The 23,210-nt window shown below is 33.4% G+C and overlaps 1 protein-coding gene across 3 annotated transcripts in view; it reads left to right on the top strand.

Moving 5' to 3' along the window:
• Window positions 1–23,210, top strand: part of LOC143052534 (uncharacterized) — a 69,794-nt gene that overhangs the window by 20,513 nt on the left and 26,071 nt on the right. For 2 of the 3 annotated variants that reach the window (XM_076225587.1, XM_076225586.1), the window contains exons 17-29: window positions 376–605; window positions 3,479–3,754; window positions 7,405–7,520; window positions 8,648–8,853; window positions 10,740–10,816; window positions 13,491–13,567; window positions 14,148–14,255; window positions 15,778–15,905; window positions 16,343–16,843; window positions 18,985–19,242; window positions 19,859–20,004; window positions 20,635–20,849; window positions 22,240–22,306. In XM_076225587.1, coding sequence (XP_076081702.1) covers window positions 376–605; window positions 3,479–3,754; window positions 7,405–7,520; window positions 8,648–8,853; window positions 10,740–10,816; window positions 13,491–13,567; window positions 14,148–14,255; window positions 15,778–15,905; window positions 16,343–16,843; window positions 18,985–19,242; window positions 19,859–20,004; window positions 20,635–20,849; window positions 22,240–22,306 — 2,405 coding nt within the window. The remainder of the gene's footprint in view (window positions 1–375; window positions 606–3,478; window positions 3,755–7,404; window positions 7,521–8,647; window positions 8,854–10,739; window positions 10,817–13,490; window positions 13,568–14,147; window positions 14,256–15,777; window positions 15,906–16,342; window positions 16,844–18,984; window positions 19,243–19,858; window positions 20,005–20,634; window positions 20,850–22,239; window positions 22,307–23,210) is intronic. The other variant, XM_076225588.1, reaches the window with a different exon arrangement.

The following is a 23,210-nucleotide window of genomic DNA, read 5'->3' as shown; positions in this document are numbered from 1 at the left end:
TTTTCATGTAAAGTATCTAGACTGCAGAAACCTAATACATACATGCAATCATTAATCAAATAGCAGCTGAAAACTCATATTAGTTACCTCCATAAAACTACTGTTCCATGTCACATAAGGGGAGTAATCTGAATAGGGTACAATGTTATATTTGAATTGAAGGGGAGATAACTCATTGTCATGTAAAGTATTTAGACTGCTGAAACCTAATACATACATGTAATCATTGATCAAATATCAGCTGAAAACTCGTATTAGTTACCTCCATAAAACTACTGTTCCATGTCACACAAGGGGACTAATCTGAATAGGGTACAATGTTATATTTGAATTGCAGGGGAGATAACTCATTATCATGACAATGTTTATTCACAGTGAGGCTGCCGACAAACTAGTAAGTGGAGAAGGGAATTCTGGGAAACTTATTGCCTACTCTAAGGAAATAGCACTATGCACAGCTCAGCTGGTGGTAGCATTAGAGGTTAAATTGGAAAGACGAAGTAAAAAACGGGAAACATTATCAGAGGCATCCAATAAGGTTATTCAGAATGTTGGAATAATTGTTGGTTTAGCACAGGAAGGTTTGAAGGATTTTGATCAACAAGGTAAATATGTTTTGAGACGAATGATGTCTGCAATATAATCTTTTTTTTGTATTTTTATACTTTTGTCAAAAAAGTATTGGTTATATCTATAATACTAAAATAACGAGGTCCAATTTGTCAGCCGTCATCTGGTAAAAACGACAAATCAAAGAATTCAACTTTTTATATAGTTAATATAGGACAATGGTGTACATTAAAAATTACACCACTCCAGGCCCTTTTGTTTTCCACATAATTAATATTGCCAATAATTAACAAGTTCCGGCTCAAATCCTATACCCATACCAATAGTATATTCACCTGTTACCTATTACCTTATCTGTACGTTCCGCATCTGACAGGCGCACCACCAAAGTTGAACGGTGTATTTAGGATTTTGCTATATACACGGATCATAATCACAGGGTTGACACTTCTAAATTCAATCATTGTCAAATTGTTCCCTTTTGTAGTATTTTAATAAGTAAGACTGTCTAAGATAACAATACAAATTCTAAAAATCTAATTATTTGTTAGCGGGCATGACGTAAAACAGCAAATCAAAGAATTTAACTTTATTTATAACTAATATAGGACAATGCTGTTGATTAAAAAAGACTGCATTCCAGGACCTTTTGTTTTCCAAATTATTAATATTACCAATAATTGACAAGTTCCAGGTCAATGGGTTCACACAGAAAAAGTTTGAAAGCAGAGAAAACTGTCGACCTGTTCACACAGAAAGAGTTTGAAAGGAGAGAAAACTGTGTATCTTATAATCGGCATGACTTTATCAGATGACAATACCAATGCTAAAATAAGGCTTACGCATAGTTGTATTCTTTAATTCAGTCACGGACCCGCGATATCACGGCTGTGTTCTAGTATATTGATATAAAGTAGCTGAATTTAATCTTTATGCATTTACTGAGTTCCAGCGCTTTCTACGGTAGCCAGTAGATGGAGGATTTCCGCCGTTTACGGTGGTTTCAAGTGCCAGCTACTTCACTGACAAAAATATAAAATCAAAATGATTTTTTTTTTATCTTTTTCAAATGTTTACAGGCAGCTGAGAGACGTATTGTCGCAAAGTGGCAGACACAATTAACAAGGATGAAAAATCAGTGTTTACCTTGGGCTAAATATAATTCACATGAATTCAGGTCACTGATTGGTTGTCTATTTAAAGTCAAAATGCATCGTTTCTTTTCAAAGATAACAAGAGAGATGTTCCGGTGGTCTTTGAACGATAAAAAAAGAGACCTTCCAATGTTATTTAACTCGTTAATGGTTTTGGCTTTTAGAACGTGAAGACTAAGATAGGATGACAATCTTATGTTATGGAATAATATCAGTCAAATAAAATAAAGTGTAGTAGAGCATGTTGTTCAGAATCTGGAAAACAGTATCTTTTGAAATTCATTTTTCAAAGCCCACGTGGTGTTCAGAGAATCAAGGTCAAAAACGAAAGTAGAATATTGCCGTCTCGACCACAAATAATTAACATTTCCCAATGATTTATGTATCTGACTTATTGAACAGTTAACAAAAAAAAAGGAGAAAATCATGGGATATATCAATTTTCTGTTAATGTTTGAGAAATAATTGCATGATTTAAATACGGGTAAGTCTTTGGAGAAAAAGGGGGGTCATTTGTTTACAAATGCACATAGTTATGCAAAATAAATCGATCAAGATTTCTGATAAATAGGATTATTATATAAATAAAACTCCTTTATAGCAAATGAATTTTAAGCACAAGGTAAAGAAAATAAAAAAGCTTTTTACATAAAAAAAAATGAAATTTCTTTGCGATTTTTTTTTCCCTTTAATTTCAAACATAAAAAATGGTCATTTTAAAGAAGAAATTAGGTGCCAGGAGATTGCGAGAATGCAAAATTTTGCTCTATTTATGCCAGAGCTTAAGGGGGCCTTGAATGGCCCTCAGACCCCCTGCCGTAAGGCACCAAGCTTACAGCTTTGTTGGCATTCGGCTTCCCCGAACGCATGTTACAGCCGCCTATAATTTTAATTTATCCTTCTACTTCAAAATTCAAGCGAAAGCCCTGGAGTTCATTGTAAATATCTCAACTTCACACATGAAATATAACAAAATTGAAACGCAAATTTAAGATTATGAAGAATTTGTATTTTGGCATTTCTTCCAGTAAGATATTTATTCACTAGGAGAAAAATTTTAAATTTTGAAAACCTTAGGCATGTCAAATAGGGATTTACTAAACCATTAAAAAATATGTCAGTTGTAAATTTTTTGAAGGGTCTATTTAACAGTTTGCAGTATGAGACGAATGCATAGTTTGCAACATATCAGAAATGATACATGATCTTATTTTATTTAGGGACAGCAGAACTGAGAATATAACGATGGAACAATTTAGCATTTTTATGCCCCACTTACGATAGTAGAGGGGCATTATGTTTTCTGGTCTGTGTGTCCGTTCGTCTGTCCGTCCATCTGTCTGTCCGTCCGTCTGTCCGTTCGTCCGTCCGTCTGTCCCGCTTCAGGTTAAAGTTTTTGGTCAAGGTAGTTTTTGATGAAGTTGAAGTCCAATCAACTTCAAACTTAGTACACATGTTCCCTATGATATGATCTTTCTAATTTTAATGCCAAATTAGAGTTTTTATCCCAATGTCACGGTCCACTGAACATAGAAAATGAAAGTGCGAGTGGGGCATTCGTGTACTGAGGACACATTCTTGTTTAAAATTAATAAATGGACTCAGTTTTTAACAGTCAACATTAGTTATTTATACAGACAGCAGCAATCACAGGCCTAGAATTGACACAGTGCATCTAGGATTTTTTTTATTTATATTTATACTGTAACCATGGTGATTCATAATTTATAATTCATATTGATGTTTTTTTTCAGATATTCCATTACCAGGAACCAGTGGCATAAATATGTCTAGTATAAAAGATACAACAACGAAATCACAAATAGGAAAAACACATTTCCGAACTTATTTCAATCCAGAACAATTAAAATTACTGCAGTCAATTTTCCTTCTTATACCATTTCCTAACACAGATACAGTGATAGATATAGCAAAACAATGTGGGTTGAGGAAACAAGTCGTACAAAGTTGGTTTCGAAATGCCAGAGCTCGAAGTAGGAAAGAAAATTTGACAGATGATCAGCAAGTTGGTGAGAGAAGACTTCTTCATTTTGCATTAAAAGTAAATCAACAAAAATACGTAACTCCCAGGAAAATTCAAAATGGAAAGTTCGTAATCAAAAGCCAAAATCGTAAGCTCAAACACATCAAACGAATGGATAAATGTCATAATCCTGACTTGATGCAGACATATTCTCATGTAGAACATGGTGAATTAAACCTAGTTTTATAGCTAGCTAAACCTCTCACTTGTATAACAGTCACATTAATGTCCATTATATTTACAAGATGTGTGAACAAAAGAAAAAACATAATAGTCTGTTATACCCCCCCTCCCAAATCATTTTGCAGTTTCAACAGAATAGAAAAACTGTGATAAAGAAAGCTAACACATTAAAAAAACTCATATATGGAACAGATCAAAGCATTTATATTGTTTATAATTAGACATCTCCTAATTAATAGTTAATTAATTAATAATCAAAGGTACCAGGATTATAATTTAAAATGCCAGACATGCATTTCGTCTACATAAGACTTATCAGTGATGCTCTTATCGAAATAGTTATAAAGCCAAACAAGTACAAAGTTGAAGTGCATTGAGGACCAAAAATTCCAAAAAGTTGTGCCAAATACAGGAAAGGTAATCTATGTCTGGGAGTTTTCAAAGAATTCATTTTTATTGCTATCACGTTGGTGTCGTCGTCGTCGTCGGCTTCGTCGTCGTCGGCGTCGTCGTCGTCGTCCGAATACTTTTAGTTTTCGCACTCTAACTTTAGTAAAAGTGAATAGAAATCTATGAAATTTAAACACAAGGTTTATGACCACAAAAGGAAGGTTGGGATTGATTTTGGGAGTTTTAGTCCCAACATTTTAGGAATTAGGGGCCAAAAAGGGCCAAAATAAGCATTTTCTTGGTTTTCGCACTATAACTTTAGTTTAAGTAAATAGAAATCTATGAAATTTTGACATAAGGTTTATGACCACAAAAGAAAGGTTGGGATTGATTTTGGGAGTTTTGGTTCCAACAGTTTAGGAATTAGGGGCCAAAAAAGGGCCCAAATAAGCATTATTCTTGGTTTTCGCACAATTACTTTAGTTTAAGTAAATAGAAATCAATGAAATTTAAACACAATGTTTATGACCACAAAAGGAAGGTTGGTATTGATTTTGGGAGTTTAGGTCCCAACAGTTTAGGAATTAGGGGCCAAAAAGGGACCCAAATAAGCATTTTTTTTGGTTTTCGCACCATAACTTTAGTATAAGTAAATAGAAATCTATGAAATTTAAACACAAGGTTTATGACCATAAAAGGAAGGTTGGTATTGATTTTGGGAGTTTTGGTCCCAACAGTTTAGGAATAAAGGGCCCAAAGGGTCCAGATTTAAATTTTGTTTGATTTTATCAAAAATTTAATAATTGGGGTTCTTTGATATGCCGAATCTAACTGTGTATGTAGATTCTTAATTTTTGGTCCCGTTTTCAAATTGGTCTACATTAAGGTCCAAAGGGTCCAAAATTAAACTTAGTTTGATTTTAACAAAAATTGAATCCTTGGGGTTCTTTGATATGCTGAATCTAAAAATGTACTTAGATTTTTTATTATTGGCCCAGTTTTCAAGTTGGTCCAAATCGGGGTCCAAAATTAAACTTTGTTTGATTTCATCAAAAATTGAATAATTGGGGTTCTTTGATATGCCAAATCTGACTGTGTATGTAGATTCTTAATTTTTGGTCCCGTTTTCAAATTGGTTTACATTAACGTCCAAAGGGTCCAAAATTAAACTAAGTTTGATTTTAACAAAAATTAAATTCTTGGGCTTATTTGATATGCTTTATCTAAATATGTACTTTGATTTTTGATTATGGGCCCAGTTTTCAAGTTTGTCCAAATCAGGATTCCATATCAAGTATTGTGCAATAGCAAGAAATTTTCAATTGCACAGTATTGCACAATAGCAAGAAATATCTAATTGCACAATATTGTGCAATAGCAATTAATTTTCAATTGGAGTTATCTTTCTTTGTATAGAATAGTAGTTGATAATATATGTTGGAAATTTACCAGACATGACTATGATGTCATTTTCTATTTTTATTTGCCAATAACTTTATGTAAATAACTTCATTGGAAATTTGCCAATATAAAATGTTGCTGATGTTTTTTTTATTGTTTTATACAATAAACAATGTATATTCACTTTTACTACCAACCAATCTTTACCATTCAGTGATAACAAGCACTTTATTTTACATTTTAATATCTTATGATGTATTTAAAAGAGTAGTTATTGTTGCAAACTCCATTAGAAATTTGAATTGATATCAGTTTTGGAAAAAGGGAAACGGGGATGTGAAAAAAAGGGGGGGGGGGGGGGGGGTTTAAATTTTTCTCATTTCAGATTTCAGAAATAAAAAGAAAATTTCTTCAAACATTTTTTTGAGAGGATTAATATTCAACAGCATAGTGAATTGCTCAAAGGCAAAAAAACAACTTTTAAGTTCATTAGACCACATTCATTCTGTGTCAGAAACCTATGCTGTGTCAACTATTTAATTTTAGATTTAAAAAGTTTGAAGAAATTTTTAATTGATTTGTAAAATCTTGACATTTGTTTTGTGTAAAAAAAAAACATATAATGTCAAAAATTTGATCACAATCCAAATTCAGAGCTGTATCATGCTTGAATGTTTTGTCCATACTTGCCAAACTGTTCAGGGTTCGACCTCTGCGGTCGTATAAAGCTGCGCCCTGCGGAGCACCTGGTTCATTTTATTATTAGAAATCTCATAACAAAATGTCTCCTGTAAAGAAAAGTGGCAAAGAATCTTTATTTCAACAGCTTCCAAATAATGTTCTACCTGATATATTTGAGCAAAAATAATTGTATATTTTATTGGTTAGTTCAAATAGAAATTCTATGATTTTTTTTTTTTACATAAGTGAATTTGTTATTCTTAATTTCAAAACACATGAAAAAAAATATTTCATGAAAGACTGTTAATACATAGACATATACAAAAAAGAAGATGTGGTATGAGTTCCAACTTTTCACAAGAGACCAGATGACACCTAAATCAACAGCTAAAGGTCACTGTTTGCCGTTCAACAATTATCAAAGCCAATACCTCAAAAACAGCAATAAAAGCTGCGAAAATAACTAATGTAAAACAATTCATACCAAAAACTAACAGCCTAATTCATATACAAAAAAACGAACAAAAACATTGTATGTCAGGGATCATAGATTTATTCTTAAGAGGAAGCTTCGAGCATGCTTGGAGCTTTTAAGTAGGCTCTTCTCAGGAGTTTATGTGACAATAATTATGATCCATTGACAATTAATGTCAGGGCTATTCCAGAAAAAAATGTATGGGGAGGGAGGGGAGGGGGGGGGGGGAAGGCAGTTTTTATCAGCATCCACCACCCAGACAATTGTAATTGAGAATTATGGTGCATTATAGTGTGAAAAGTTGCTCTGATACCATCACCCATGTATTATTAATATAATGTGCCTTCCAACACCCCTATACATTTTTTCTGGAATAGCCCTCACATAAACTGCTGAGAAGAGACGTCTTAAAAAAGCTTGCAGCTTCCTCTGAGCATGATTGGAGCTTTCTTGTAAGAATAAATCTATGATCCCTAAACTCAGTATATTTTGGATTTTTTTTGTAGATCAACAAAATGGTGCTGTGGATGAAGATGAACTTTTTATTGATGAAGATGATGATGGCAAGGAAGAACATATACTGAATGAGCCAATTTGTGATAAAGCGTCTAATAGTCCTGTCGTAAGCATTTACTGTAAATTCAGAAATTATTGCGTTCAATTATTATTGTGATTTTTTCACTTTAGACTAAAATGCGAATTAAAGTTTTGCAATATTGATAAAAATCCTGTTGAATTCAACGAAAAATATCAAAATACGAGTTTAAATGATTACGCTTATAACTATGCCCATTTTTCACAATAATAAAAACATTGCAATAGTTTCTGAATTTACTGTAATTTAGATCGGTTGGATCGGAAAAGTGCTGGTGTGAATTAATTAATTATGGAACAAAAAGTAATATCACAATGTGAGACAATTAAGTTGTTATAAGATACACTCACTATCAATCAACCCCCCTTTCCCACCGGAAAAGAAAAATATTCATATTGGGAAGAGAATTTTTTTCCCCCTGATATTTAGATGGTCTTCTTAGTTGTTTTATTGGCAATCATACCACATCTTTTTTTTTATTAATCCATTTTCCTCCTAACCCCACAAGATGTAAGATGTATCAAATCCGCAATCCATTATAAAAATCACTTGAAACAAGAACTATCTTTAAAAAAGATATCCGACGTATTTAAATTTGAGTATATGTTTAAAACTATCATTTCAATAACCTTCAGAAGCACAAAGATACCATTTAAATAACGTTTTCTCTGTTTGTGTTCAGTATTCTCGGTCCTCGTATCTTTTTGTTTACATTCACCAAAACCCCGCGGAAAACTCACATGCGTAGGTGCGTTCTAAAAGTCATCTACGTTCGTATAACAAAGTTTACATTAAAAATTATATAATTGTCCCGAAAAAACAGCTGTCACTAATGCAAAGAGCTATTGGAGAAACAATTATTTTAATAAAAATATAAATCTTTGTAAGATCTAGTTCAAATATTTATAGTTTTTCATTTGCTTTCCATCACCATATAATTAACGAGAAGTTTTTTCAAACACAACCAAATCACCCACCATGACAGCATTTTGTCCAATCACTGAAAGAATTTTCGAGCATGCATATTGTGTTGCCATAGTTAAGCGTCCTTAAGTTCAAAGGGCACAAACCGAAACTATACCGACTACGTCGGAAAAAGAGTCTTGACTTTTTCCCTGCGTAAAGGTAAATATCACAAATCTATGATATTTCAGACTATTAAAATTGAACCTGATCTTAATGATAAAGTAGAAACACAGACCCCAGAGTTCATTACACCAGATGACCAAGAAAGTTCTTCAAGAAGTTTGACAATGTTCACACAGTCAGAAACTGGCACAGAGGACACAGTGTCAAGTTCAGATGCAGTCGTAGAGATGAAACCTGAAGTGACGGATAATGTTAATCATAAAACAACAAGGTTTGATACTTGAGTTCGAAAATAGTTTTTTTAATTATATGAAAAGAAGTACTTCCTTATCTCAACTACTTACGGCTGATAAAGTATCTACTAAATGTCTAAGGGAAGCAACCTATCACAGCTGAACTAGGAGGAGACACAGATAAAGGTCACAAGATACAACTTTTTAATCTCTAAATTGAAACTAAAAATACTTTGGAACTCACCCTTTTGCCTTTTAACTGGCACACAATTATAAGGGTAAATTTTTGTCGAGCCTGCAACTTTTGTTGCAGAAAGCTCGACATAGGGATAGTGATCCGGCGGCGGCGTTAGCTCACTTCTTAAAAGCTTTATATTTTAGAAGATGGAAGACCTGGATGCTTCATACTTTGTATATAGATGCTTCATGTTACGAAGTTTCTGTCAGTCACATGTCCAATGTCCTTGACCTCATTTTCATGGTTCAGTGACCACTTGAAAAAAAAGTTCAAATTTTTTGTAATGTTGAATTCTCTCTTATTATAAGAAATAGGATAACTATATTTGATATGTGCGTATATGTTCCATATCTCAGATACTATAAGCAATAGGGCTAGTATATTCGGTGTATGGAAGGACTGTACAGTGTACATGTCCAACTGGCAGGTGTCATCTGACCTTGACCTCATTTTCATGGTTCAGTGGTTATAGTTAAATTTTTGTGTTTTGGTCTGTTTTTCTCATTCTATATGCAATAGGTCTACTATATTTGTTGTATGGAATGATTGTAAGGTGTACATGTCTAGCCGGCAGATGTCATGTGACTTTGACCTCATTTTCATGGTTCAGTGGTTATAGTTACATTTTTGTGTTTTGGTCTGTTTTTCTCATACTATATGAAATAGGTCTACTATATTTGTTGTATGGAATGATTGTAAGGTGTACATGTCTAGCGGGCAGATGTCATGTGACTTTGACCTCATTTTCATGGTTCAGTGGTCAAAGTTAAGTTTTTGAGATTTGGTCTTTTCATCAATACTATTTTCCATAGGTCAACTATATTTGGTGTATGGAAATATTTTATGATCTTCATGTCAGTCGCGCAGGTTTTATTTGACCATGACCTCATTTCCACGGTTCATTGCACAGTGTTAAGTTTTTGCGTTTTGGTCTATTTTTCTTAAACTATAAGTAATGGGTCAACTTTATAATATGTTGTATAGAAGCATTGTTAGCTGTACATGTCTGCCTGGCTTGGTTCATCTGACCTTGACCTCATTTTCAAGGTTCATTGGTCTTTGTTTAGTTATCTTGGTTAATGTTAAGTTTATGTGACAGTTGTAATAAAGCTTAGCTTTATACTTAGGACTATCAACATAATGTCAATGATTAGTTTAGAAGGCGAGACATTTCAGCATGTGCACTCTTGTTAAATATAAAAATAAAAAACCAGGAATAAAAAAGAATCATAATTCTTTGATTTTGATAGCATATGCATATACTATCATCCAACTAATTGTCACAAACTTTTTTGTTTTCATTGCTCTCAACTGTAGAAAAATAAAGCAAAAATTTCATATAGATAAAAAAAAAGAGGTGGTGTGATTGCCAATGAGACAACTTTTCACAAGATACAATGTATATGTCAACTTGGACATTCTCTAAAAGAAATATATTAACTGTATCAGAAAATTGCATTTCCAATATAAACTACTTTACAAAAAAGTAAAATCACAAAAATACTAAACTTAGAGGAAAATCAATTTGGAAAGTCCATAATCATATGGCAAAATCAAATAACAAAATGCATCAAAAACTAATGGAGAAGAACTGTCATATTCCTGACTTGGTACAATACAATACATACATTGTTACTATGAAACCTTTTAGATTTCCATGTATATATTTTGATTATTATTTTGTAGCCATCAATCACCAGATAATAGTCAGAAGGATGAAAGTGAACAAACCACATTGTTTTATGAAAACCACAGATATCAAAGTGAGTATATTATACCTCGGTAAAGTGTTTTTATGGCCCCGCAACTAAGTTTTACCCCAGGGGTTAAAAATTCCACTAGCCCGACGCCCGGGGCTAGATCAATTACGCCTCGGGCAGTTAAAATGTGTAACCCGATATGCCCGACGGACTAGTAACACAAAATTCTTGACGTTTCCAAAATAGAAAGTGGAAAATCCCTTCATCACTATTCTATGTTAGCCAATCCGAATCAATTAAGTCATCCGGGATTCCAAGAATTTGAACTGGTTTGTACAGGTCCTGTTGTACATATTTTAAAAATAGAAAAACAACTCGGTATCGTGTGTTTATTGCAATTCTAGTACTTTAAATATTGATTTCTCATACCATGGCCTGGGGTATTGTACATTGCTGATGCCGAGATTTTCAATTAACGGTATTTGGGGATATGATGTATTGATCGGTATTGACCTGTCTTGTCGCACAGCTTTTGAGCACGAAACCATGCAACAAAATATTTCTTAATATTTTAATACGGGAACCCCAGGAACTTTATCAGTTTCAAAACGAAAAACTATAGATGAAGGGGGTAATGAGACTGACAATTCATCCCCCCCCCCAAATGCCAAATACGACCGGGAAAAGTGGAAATGTTTTTATAGTGTCTAAAACAGGAAGCCTACCAAGTCTTTATCGCGAGATTCACACATTTTCATGCTAATTTGGAAGGATTTGCCTTTGATCTATTGTTTTTTCTTTGATCTTTACAATTTGGCCAAAAACTCACGCATTTACCATATTTACTACCTGTAAAAAAAGTTGGCAGAACTAGGACACAATGATTCCTCTGGCAAGGTTGGCTGTTGGTGATGAAAAAAACAGACGATGCTCTGTAAAAATTGCCGTTAATTACCCCAAGCACGCAAATAAAAAGTCTGCTTTGAATGTGGGAACAACTAAGTTAGGTTAAGCACCAACAGAATAACACCAACAGAATAAACAACTAAGTTAGGTTAAGCACCAACAGAATAAATAACAAAAAATATGAAATACAGTGTATATCATGTATAATGTCTTCTTCAAAACAAAGGACACACACTTTGTATTAGGCAGCAAACTCTTGATTTTTACGGCATACTAGGGCTAGCAGGTCAGTTTTGATGGACTAGCAGTTCTGCCAACAGGGCTAGTGAAATCCTGCTGCCAATAAGTCCTGGGCTAGTTAGCTGTTACAAAATTTTTTAACCCCTGTACCCTTGCCCGTCCTTCTGAATTTCCCTAATTCTGTAATTCTGTCATCCTGTCATTCCGCAACAAACCATTATACAGAGTTTTTTTCTTAACGCCTTCAGATATTGGACTGATTTTTGGTATGTGAGTTAACTATGATGAGTTACAGATCAAGTTTAAGTTTCGTTCCGCTTCACTAATTTTTGCCGAAAAAATATGGGTTTTTGACTTTGAGAAATTGTTGAAAATCACAATTATACGAACTTTTTTTCTAAAACGCCTTCAGATATTGGGCTGATTTTTGGTATGTGAGTTGACCATGATGAGGTCCAGATCAAGTTTAAGTTTTGTCCGCTCTGCTAATTTTTGCTGAAACTACGCGTTTGGACTTTGATAAATTATTGAAAATCACAGTTATATGGCTTTTTTTCTAAAAGCCTCCAGATTTTGAGCTGATTTTTGATATGATACATTACTACCATCATGTTTGTGTCCACATGTGCTTACATTGAAATTGCAGATTTTTCAACTTTTTGGGACAGGGCCATTGGTGTCACTTTGACACATCTAGTTTTTACGATGTAATGTTATACTACTATTTTATGTTAAGGTTAAGCTAGGTTAGTGCCTTTTTATACACCCACTTTCAAATTATACCCCTGCTTTCAAAAAGGGGGGGTATACTGTTTTACCTCTGTCCGTCCATCCATTAGTCAGTCTGTCAGTCCATCTGTCCCATGAATATTTTTCGTCACATTTTTTTCAGGAACTACAATACAAGGATTTCTGAAATTTGGTTTTCAGATTCATCACTTGACAACTTCCTGATTACCGAACACTTGTATTATTTTCCACATGATGTTACCAAGTTGAAAATTTTTGTCATATTTTTTTCTCAGAAACTACAATACGAAGATTTCTGAAATTTGGTTTCAGGGTTTATATAAGTCTGCTATACGGTTTGATGTGTTTTCAGATTCATCACTCGACAACTTCCTGTTTACCAAACACTTGTATGATTTTACACTTGATAACCAAGTTGAATATTTTCGTTATATTTTTCTCAGGAACTACAATACAAGGATTCTGAAATTTGGTTTCAGGATTTATACAAGTCAGCTATACTGATTGATGCATTTTCAGATACATCACTCAACAACTTCCTTAGCAAACATTTGCATATTTTTACACTATTAAGATTATCCACTTTCGTTGGGGGTATCATCAGTGAGCAGTAGCTTGCAGTTTCATTTGTTTCATCTGCTTAATTTGTATGCACCTTTGGACCCTTTACTGTTAACCAATGAATTTTCATGAGCATTCTACCATAATATATTGTAATGAAAATTTAAGTCTTGGATCTCTCCTTATCACATTACATCAAGTGAATTTGATAATCGTGAAATCAAATTTGCCTCAAGTTGGTTAGAAATGGTTAAATGCATAATAAAGTTCCTCTTTTCAGTTATTCCAAAGAAAAAGAAGAAAAATTTCAAAAGAAAGGACCGCCCACCATATACATATGCATCGTTAGTTAGACAGGTATTTATTGATTTATAATTCTAAAAGAAGGTTGGTTGAAGGGGTTGGGGGAGGGGGGTGACCTTGCAAGTCAGGAAAAGGCTTTATTTTTTTTCATGGTATTCAGGATTTACATTTATTAAGAGTCTGGAAGTTAAGATTTATTTTTCAAGACTTTTGTAATAAACTATTTTATGGGTTCTGGGAAGAAATTATTTTTCTCTCTCTGGAATATTGGATTAAGTGTTCTTTTTTGCTGACTATCTGGTAAGACCTTTGCTCATCATTGAAGGCCGTATAGTTGTTAATTTCTGTGTTATTTGGTCTCCTGTGGAGAGTTGTCTCATTAGCAATCATACCACATATTCTTTTTAATAAATGATGAATTCACAGAAATAAGAAAATGCTCTAATGAATTCACAGAAATAAAAAAAAAATGCTTGCACAATACAAGCAGGACATGTCATTACGTAAACTTAAGTTTGTTTCAAAATTTCTATTAAATGTTTGCTGCTGAACATTTTAATCAATATTAGACTAAGTGTACTTTATTTAATATGAAATCCACTTGTATTGATATAAAATAAATCCTATTTTTCAGGCGATTATAGAATCTCCAAAAAGGCAATTGTCAACAAGTGACATATATTCGTGGACTCTGAGGACATTTAAACATTATGAAACAGAGGCTCATATTTTAACAATGAAGGTAAGCCTGTTTGCTGGAAAGTTAAGAGCCAGATCGGGATGGTTTTATAATCTATACTTTTGTTTGTATCTGCTTCATTCATCATTAGAAAGGGGAGAAAGATACCAGAGAGACACTCAAATCATAAGTTGAAAAAAAACTTACAAAGGCATAGCTAAACGAAATAGAAAAATACCAACAGACAGACAATAGTACACAAAACACAACATATAAAACTTGACAGCAAAATAGCAACTCCAGCAAAAACTGGCAGTAATCTCAGATGCTTTTCCTAAGGAGTAGTTACTGTGGATTTATGTATTTTCGTGGATACCAATATTTGTGGATTTAGGAAAACTTTAATTTTGTTGTTTTGCGGAAGTCTAAATAACAGCCTATAGAAAATTTGTTATTAATTGAACATTTAATTTCGTTATTCACCTGTACCTACGAAATCCACGAAAATTGGTATCCAACGAATAATAGTGAATCCACAGTAGCAGATCCTGCTCAACATGTGGCACCCATCATTATAATGTACAATAGATTTCACCTGTGCAGTTATAATCTGATAATCCATCAAGAGCACAATAAATCACCTTACTGGTTTTTGTTGGATTTGTGTTTCTTTAGTTGTATATTTAATGAATGGCTATTATTTATTTTGAATTTTTTGAGCCGTAAAATTTTTGACTCCTCACATTGAATAATGTGTGAAGCAGATAATGTAAAATGTGAAGTAAAAAATTAAGGAAGTTCGCTTGGCATGTTTTGGAATTTTGGTCAGATTTTCGAAATCCTCTGGTTTTATCCATTTGAATGCCTTAACAAAATTTGCCTGGTGACCCCCATTTTTCTTTTTATAATTCTTTTACATGTATAATGATAAGCTGTCTGTTAAAGTCTTATAAAATTTTAATTACTTTTTAATAGTTTTTGAAGACTTGAACTTGTAAATGATAAAGCTATGAAAAGTCAAGAGAGAACATTTCCCCGCCAAAATTTCAATGGCTAATATCTCGAAAACAAGCACGGTGACCTATATATTTTTTTTGCTCTTATGATTTCTTTATTAATCCCCTATCAATTAATGCTACTGTTTTGAAAAGTTAATTACTTTGAAACTGAGAAGCCAGCTCCCTTAATTTTATGGGTCAATAAATTCGAAATAAATTGTTGCCATTCATTATAAATAAATTTCTATCAGAAATAAGGCTCAAAAATCTTTTTATATTAACAATAACAATGCATACACATGTTGGCGTATGCATAAACGTCAAGAGTGGGCTTGTCACCATAAAAATTGACAACATTGAAAATAAAAGTAATAATTTTAACCAATCAGAAAACAGTAAATATATACCAATGTATTTATTAAATGTTAGGTAGAATGATTAAAAAAAAAAATTGTGTTACCCACAAAATCCTTTATCATTTTTTAAAATGAGTGAATAAGTTTGAGTCTATATTTTTAGCATGGGTAGCTATTGATATACTACAAAAATACTGAAATGAAACTATATTTCTGTATCTTTTTTTATAGAATAACATCAGACATGCTTTGACTGCTCATGATTGTTTTGTAAGACTTCCCAGTGACAATCAAGGGGTATGGGCTGTGGATGAAGAATTGTTTGAAAAAATGAAAAAACCTCATAGAAAACTGGATGCGTAAGTGATACTGTGGATTCATTTATTTTCTTGGGTATCAATTTTTTCGTGAATTGCTACAAACTTGCATATTAGTGGATATTTGATTTCGTGGTTTCTGTCACTCTTCTTATGTGTCTAAACAAAGTTTTGCAAATACTTGCTAGTCCAAATAAAATTTTACGAGTCTGGGGCATCGGACTAGTGGCTAACGGTGCAGACTGAATTATATCTGCATACAAATCCTATTGAAAATCTGTTATTCATTGAACATTTGCAAGCTGATGCTGGTCTCTAGGTGCAGGATTTTCTTGCTGTGTTAAAAACCATTGGGGATATTTGGCTGTTTTCTGCTTTTTGGTTGTTATCTTTTTGACACATTCCCCATTTCCATTCTCAATTTTATTGTCAGATGCAAAATATAATTGATTTTTCTTCAATACTTTGTATTTTGACAGGGATGACGTTTATTTATTTACAAGAACAGCACCAATAAAAACTTCTGAATTAAACAATTGTACAGACCAGACCTCACTTGAACCTGCTGTAACCATAACTGGAGTACATTGTGTTGTAGAACGTAAGCAAAATGAATCTTTTGTATTAAACACTACTGACGAACCAACTGTGCTGGAACCCTCTGTATTTAACAGTACTGTTAAACACACACAGCCTGTATTAAACACTACTGATAAACAGACGTCATTTGAACCTGCTGTGACCATCATTACTGGTGTAGAACTGAAGCAGTATGAACCTTTTGCATCAAACACTGCTGATGAACCAACCGTGCTAGACTCCTCTGTATTAAGCAGTACTGTTAAACAGACCTCATTATTACCAGCTGTAATAAATGCTTCTTCTGAGCAGACCTCATTGAAACAGTTAAACACTGTGGCAGACCGGAACACAGATATCACTGCCACTTCCCAAAACGAAAACAACTTGGAACAGAAAAGGTATGAGTAGAATCAGTCCTAATATTTTTATGGACCACCTACGATAGTAGAGGGGCATTATGTTTTCTGGTCTGTGCGTCAGTTTGTCCATTCGTCAGTCCGTCTGTCCGTTTGTATGTTCATTCATCTGTCCCGCTTCAGGTTAAAGTTTTTGGTCAAGGTTGTTTTTGATGAAGTTGAAGTCCAATCAACTTGAAACTTAGTACACATGATCCCAATGATATTATATTTCTAATTTTAATTCCAAATTAGAGTTTTGACCCCAATGTTATGGTCCACTGAACATAGAAAATGATAGTGCTAGTGGGGCATCCGTGTACTTTGGACACATTCTTGTTGATTTTTTAATTTTTAACCGGATTTTTGTGACAAAAATGTCGGTTATTGATTTGGGGATGTACGGCGGGCGGGCGGGAATCAAATGTTGTCCGTGCATTTACTCATGAACCGTTCAACCAAAGCTTTTAAAATTTTAATATGTTGTTACTGACAACTAAATAAAGGTCAAGTTCAATAATGGCGATTTTTACTCTTACTGTTCAGGAGTTATGGTTCTTGAAAGATTGAAAAATGGAGTTTCCAGTCGTGTCCGTGCATTAACGCATGAACTGTTCTACCAAAGCTTCCCAAATTTTAATATGTTGTTACTGATGACAAAATGGAGGTCAAATTCAATAATGACGATTTTGACTTTTATCGTTCAGGAGTTATGGTTCTTGAAAGATTGAAAAATGGAGTTTCCAGTCGTGTCCGTGCATTTACGCATGAACTGTTCTACCAAAGCTTCCCAAATTTTGATATGTTGTTACTGATGACAAAATAGAGGTCAAGTTCAATAATGATGATTTTGACTTTTACCGTTCAGGAGTTATGGTTCTTGAAAGATTGAAAAATGGTGTTTCCAGTTGTGTCCGTGCATTTTCTCATGAACTGTTCTACCAAAGCTTCCCAAATTTTGATATGTTGTTACTGATGACAAAATATAGGTCAAGTTCAATAATGATGATTTTGACTTTTACCGTTCAGGAGTTATGGTTCTTGAAAGATTGAAAAATGGTGTTTCCAGTTGTGTCCGTGCATTTTCTCATGAACCATTCAACCAAAGCTTTTGAAATTTTTATATGTTGTTATTGATGACAAAATAGAGGTCAAGTTCAATAATGACGATTTTGACTTTTACCGTTCAGGAGTTATGGTTCATGAAAGATTGTAAAATGGCGTTTCTATTTACATTGTTGCATTTTCTCATGAACCATTCAATCTAAGCTTTTCTAATTTTAATATGTTGATACTGATGACAAAATGGAGGTCAAATTTGATATTGACGATTTTCACTTTCACCATTCATCAGTAATGGTTCTTGCGATATTGCCAGGACACAAATAAATATTAATAAATCCGGTTTGCTGTCGTTGTGACAGCCTCTTGTTGTTTTTGCCCTATCAGGTGAAAACATTAGAGCTACATTTTTGGGGTATTCTAGTCTGAAAATGACTGTGCATTTCTTCACCTCAATAGAATCAAATGAAAACTCACTTATTGAACTTTTATTGTTTTATTATACCCCTGCTCTAAAAAAGTGGGGGTAACCTGTTTTACCTCTCACTCTGTCAGTCCATCTGTCATTCTGCCCCATGAATATATGTCGCATCTTTCTCAGGAATTACAATACAAGGATTTCTGAAATTTGGTTTCAGGATTTATATAACAATGTATTATTCAGCTATACAGTGGGATGCATTTCAAATTTATCACTCAACAACTTGTGGGTGGGGCATTGTCCATGACATTCAGAATAATTATCTGCCATAGCATCATTAAAATGGAATACAACGTAAGGCTCAATTCCCCATTTCAGAATCTAATGCATCCTGGGTAATATTTTCAACAGTGTACACCAAAACGTCCTGATTGGTCAAAAATGTCATAAACAATAGAACCAATGATGTGACATTATTTTCATTTTGGGGTACTTACAATGATATAACCCATGATTCTTAGACTCTGAAATGGCCAATTCCAAAACTATGTTTATATCTTTATTCTTTAAATTGTGTAAATGGTTCCTCATAATTACAATAAATCTATTTTATACACAGTGTATTCTTTTTATAAACAAGCACTCAATGTTTATATATAAGGTTGGTTGACTTAATGTCGTGGAAGGTACCAAGTATGGGAAAGACAAAGCAACTTAAGTATGTAAAGAATAAGTTTGGCAGAGCAAGTCTGGTCCTTGGAGGTTACCGTTACAGTGCAAAGACAAAACGAAACAACCGAATTTACTGGCGATGTGCAGAACCATCCTGTAAAGCGACAGTTAACACACATGAGGGTCATTTGGTCAAGGTCGGCACACCACACAACCATCGAGCCAACCAGACAGGGCGGTTCAAAATGTATAACTATGCAATGTTTTCTTACTTAAATTCAAATATTTAATATAAATTTAGAAATTAACGTGTGCGTTTATTATTTTAAACCTTGACCTTATAGTTATTCAAGTATGAAAATTCAGAGATGTAGTATAATGCCAGCGAGGCAACTGTATATCCACCAGAGATCAAAGTACCAGGATATAAACAAATATAGGTCATGATTACCTTATAGACCATTATACATTGTTTAAAAATATTATATGCAACCAAGCTGACCTTCTTTATGCCCCACCTACGATAGTAGATGGGCATTATGTTTTTTGGTCTGTACCTCTTTTCGTTCGTTTTAAATTAATTTGTTTACCCCAATTTCACGGTTCACTGCACATCCAAATGATAGTGTGAGCGGGGCATCTATGTGCTATGGACACATTCTTGTTTTATATATATATATTTTTTGTTATTGGAAAGGTGTCTGCTATTATTTACATGCAATGATCGATGACAAATTTTCACTCATTAGTGTTATTTGAGGACTGAAGTTTGAAAGTTTTTATTACATAATATATAATAAGTTTAAGGTTTTTTTCAAACAGTGATATTAAAAATCAATTTTACCATTACTTGTACGTTACAGCAATGAATCACCAGGACAGTCTCAAGACAGTCACCTGAGTGAAAACGAATCTGTATCAGAAGAATTGGAACCCCTAGAGGGCCAAGATGTTCCACTTCACTTAGAATGTGAGAATGTGTTTTCAGTAGACAGTGATGATGAACAAGGTACAACAGGTTCAGATAATGAGTTTGATATATCATTAAGAATTACAAATTTGATCTATTGAGGTATATCAATCAGGGACAAAAGACACCAGAGGGACATTCAAACTCAAAGATCGAAATAAACTGGCTAAAAAAGTTAAACCTTCTCTTGGCAAGAGTAATACTGTTCAGTTGTTAAATTGTATCAACATTTATAGCATATGCTTTGTATGTTGTTGCTTTCATATAAGATGCATCGGTAGATTGGGACAAAACAGACTGGTCTTACAAATTGACGTTTTTGCTGATCATAAAGTATGCTTCCACAATTTTATGTTTTTTTTTAATGTTCAATACCTGCATGTACCAAGTCGTGACTTTAGCAGCCATATTTTCTATAATTACAAGGAGGGGGATAGGACCATTATGGGGACTCCAGGATCAGGTGTAGCCCTTTTGGGATCTGGGAATTCTTTTTTCATGTCTGCATGTTGAGATTTAAATTTATTCAAATTTGGGACCTCAGGATTTTGTGTTTTTAAGTCAGGGATTTTGGGTTCAGGACCCCCTCCCACCCCCCTCTTCTTCAATTGATGGCAAATGTTTTCATATTTTTATGACATTTTTGTATTCTACAAAATTCTGTTTCAGATCAATTTGGAAGTACAAATTTAAACTGTGAGGACAACAGCATTGATACATCCTCTAGATCACATGACAATAAACTAGTTGTAAATGTGGATAACACAATATCTCAATCATGTGACCTTGACAACTCAACATCTGGATCACATGACTTTCAAATCTCATCCCCTCCTAGATCATGTGACATGGAAAACTGTGAGTCACATGACAATGCATCAAGGGTAAGTTACAATGTACAGAACTTTGTTAAAAAAAAAGTTGCAATTATAACATCGTCACATTTTTCTCAATACATGTAATAAACACATCGCAATAGTTTCTGAAACAACAGTAGTTTATTTTACTGATCTAAAAGTAAAATGCCTAGACTTATATCATGCCAAAATTGCAAAGTTCTGTAATTATAATCAGGGTTTAAGATTTAAGTGAAGACATCACACAGAATGCTTCAGGAATTCACACATTTTCAAAAGGTCCTTAAACATTTTTTTTTACATTAGTTTCAAGAATTGTGGATTCATTATCCCTTTCCTCCATAATGACCCCTTTTGACACCAACCCCTTCACTCCATAATGACGCCTTTTGACGCCTGTGTAGTGCCTCAGTTGAAATGATTTGACTACAAAGTGTCTGCAGTAGACTCAATAAAATTTGTATCCAATATGAAAAGGAATATCATAAGAATATCCGACTTAAAAATTTATTTGATGAAATAATTGTTTTTCGCAATGCATTTATCGTCGCTGGGCTTCTAAAATGTCGTATATGACTTTTTTGGCTAAAAATACTTTTTGACACTAATGGTGTGGGCGGGAGGAAATCTTTAGTATCACAAAATAGCATACAGTTAGACCAATCAAAATGTGTGAAATAAGACATATTACAAAATTGCCAATGTCAGTTGTTTGTAAAGTTTGCTTCCAAAATGTTAAAACTTGAAAATCGTTGTAGAATGGCTTTGGAAAAAAAATAATTGTACATTTCTTTATTTTTGTGAAAATAATTTAAGTTCTTGGATGATCCAGAAATGTCAACGTTTTTATTTCACTGCTATTTACAAAAATGTTCAAGTTCACATACGACATTTTGGAAGCATGCATTTTGCCAAAATTTTCAAAGCCTGTTTGTAAGAAAAAAAATTCTTGAAAAATTTGTAATATACAACATTTTAGAAGCCCAGCGACGTTATGCTTTTAAGCATATTTTTAGCATTTTATCGAAAAATCCTTATGCGAATCAAATATGCAAAAAAATAAATTCAATGGAGGAAAGAGTTATTATTCATTGAACACCAATTTTCTAGGATTCCTTGATTACTCATTAATCAGGAATCACAATGTCCAACTAATTACACATGTTCTAATGCAATTTAAGTAGGTTACTCATTAATCATGAATCACATTGTCCAACTAATTACACATGTTATAATGCAATTTAAGTAGACTTTGGTAAAACCACAAAATCAAATATTGACAAAAACAGGTGCCCCTGAAAATAAATGAATCCACAGTAACTGTTCGTAATATTCTATAGAAAAGCTATGCTGCACATAAAACTTTTACACCTTGTATTTCTAGCATTGGGAGCTCAATATTCATTCTTTTTTTTAGTTACTGAAATCACATGGAATGGAAGAAGAATTCTACACTTCAGTTGAAGAGGAACATATATTTTCAGGTATATTACCAAGATATGTCAGGTTCTTTTATAGCTGACAACAGGGATCTCCATGGATGAAAATTGAACCATGGAGGAACTTTCACCATTACAAACCTTGTCTACGCTGTACAGTGTAGCGCGATCGGAAGTATTTTATCCCTCCATACAAGGAATGGTGAAAATGCTAATTCATTGCTTATTTAAATTATATTTATTTGAATTTTCATTATAGAATTAGAAGTATCAATATTTTCATTTATTGCCGTTTTTAACCATTCAAATGCCAAGTCATCATGGCCCCCCCCCCTTAGTCGAGAATGACCAAAAGCTGTCATGAAGGTCCCCATGCAGATTTCTTTTATTTTTGGTAATTGTTATGGGGGTTAAAAATCATCTATATAATGTGGAGCTTATTTTTCGTGGACACTGTCAAATTCAGAGCCCATTACCGGTATGGCTGATTTGCAGCAACAACAAAACAATTCGTACGGGTTATGTAAAAGGTTAAAGAGATTTGTAAAGCAAACGTCGACAAATGAAAAGGTTTTTAATGACTATCTGGAAAAATTGATGCTCTGCAACATGCATCTTTCGAGTCTGAATAGAAACCGGAAACGCGGATGTATCAATTTGATTGTAATATACGAAATGAATTCGGAATTTAGATACGATATTTCTTTACAGGAAATATTTAAGTTTTTACTTTTAAACTTTTAAAGTAATTCTAAATTATCGTTACAGCAGTACTCGATTTATTTACGATGAAATAATATTTACTGTTTTGCGTCTTATTTTGTACTTCTTAAAAAAGGGGGATGCTGATTGCGTAAGTCAAAATAAAGCACGTGTTCGACTTGTTAAACTGTTTTCTTTGTAACTGGATTAATTTATTAATTTATTTATTTAATCTAAATGATCATAA

The sequence above is a fragment of the Mytilus galloprovincialis genome, chromosome 11, assembly GCF_965363235.1.
Source record: "Mytilus galloprovincialis chromosome 11, xbMytGall1.hap1.1, whole genome shotgun sequence".
Taxonomy (NCBI): Eukaryota; Metazoa; Mollusca; class Bivalvia; order Mytilida; family Mytilidae; genus Mytilus; species Mytilus galloprovincialis.
Note: the sequence above shows the minus strand (reverse complement) of the source record. Positions and strands in the feature narration are given on the sequence as shown.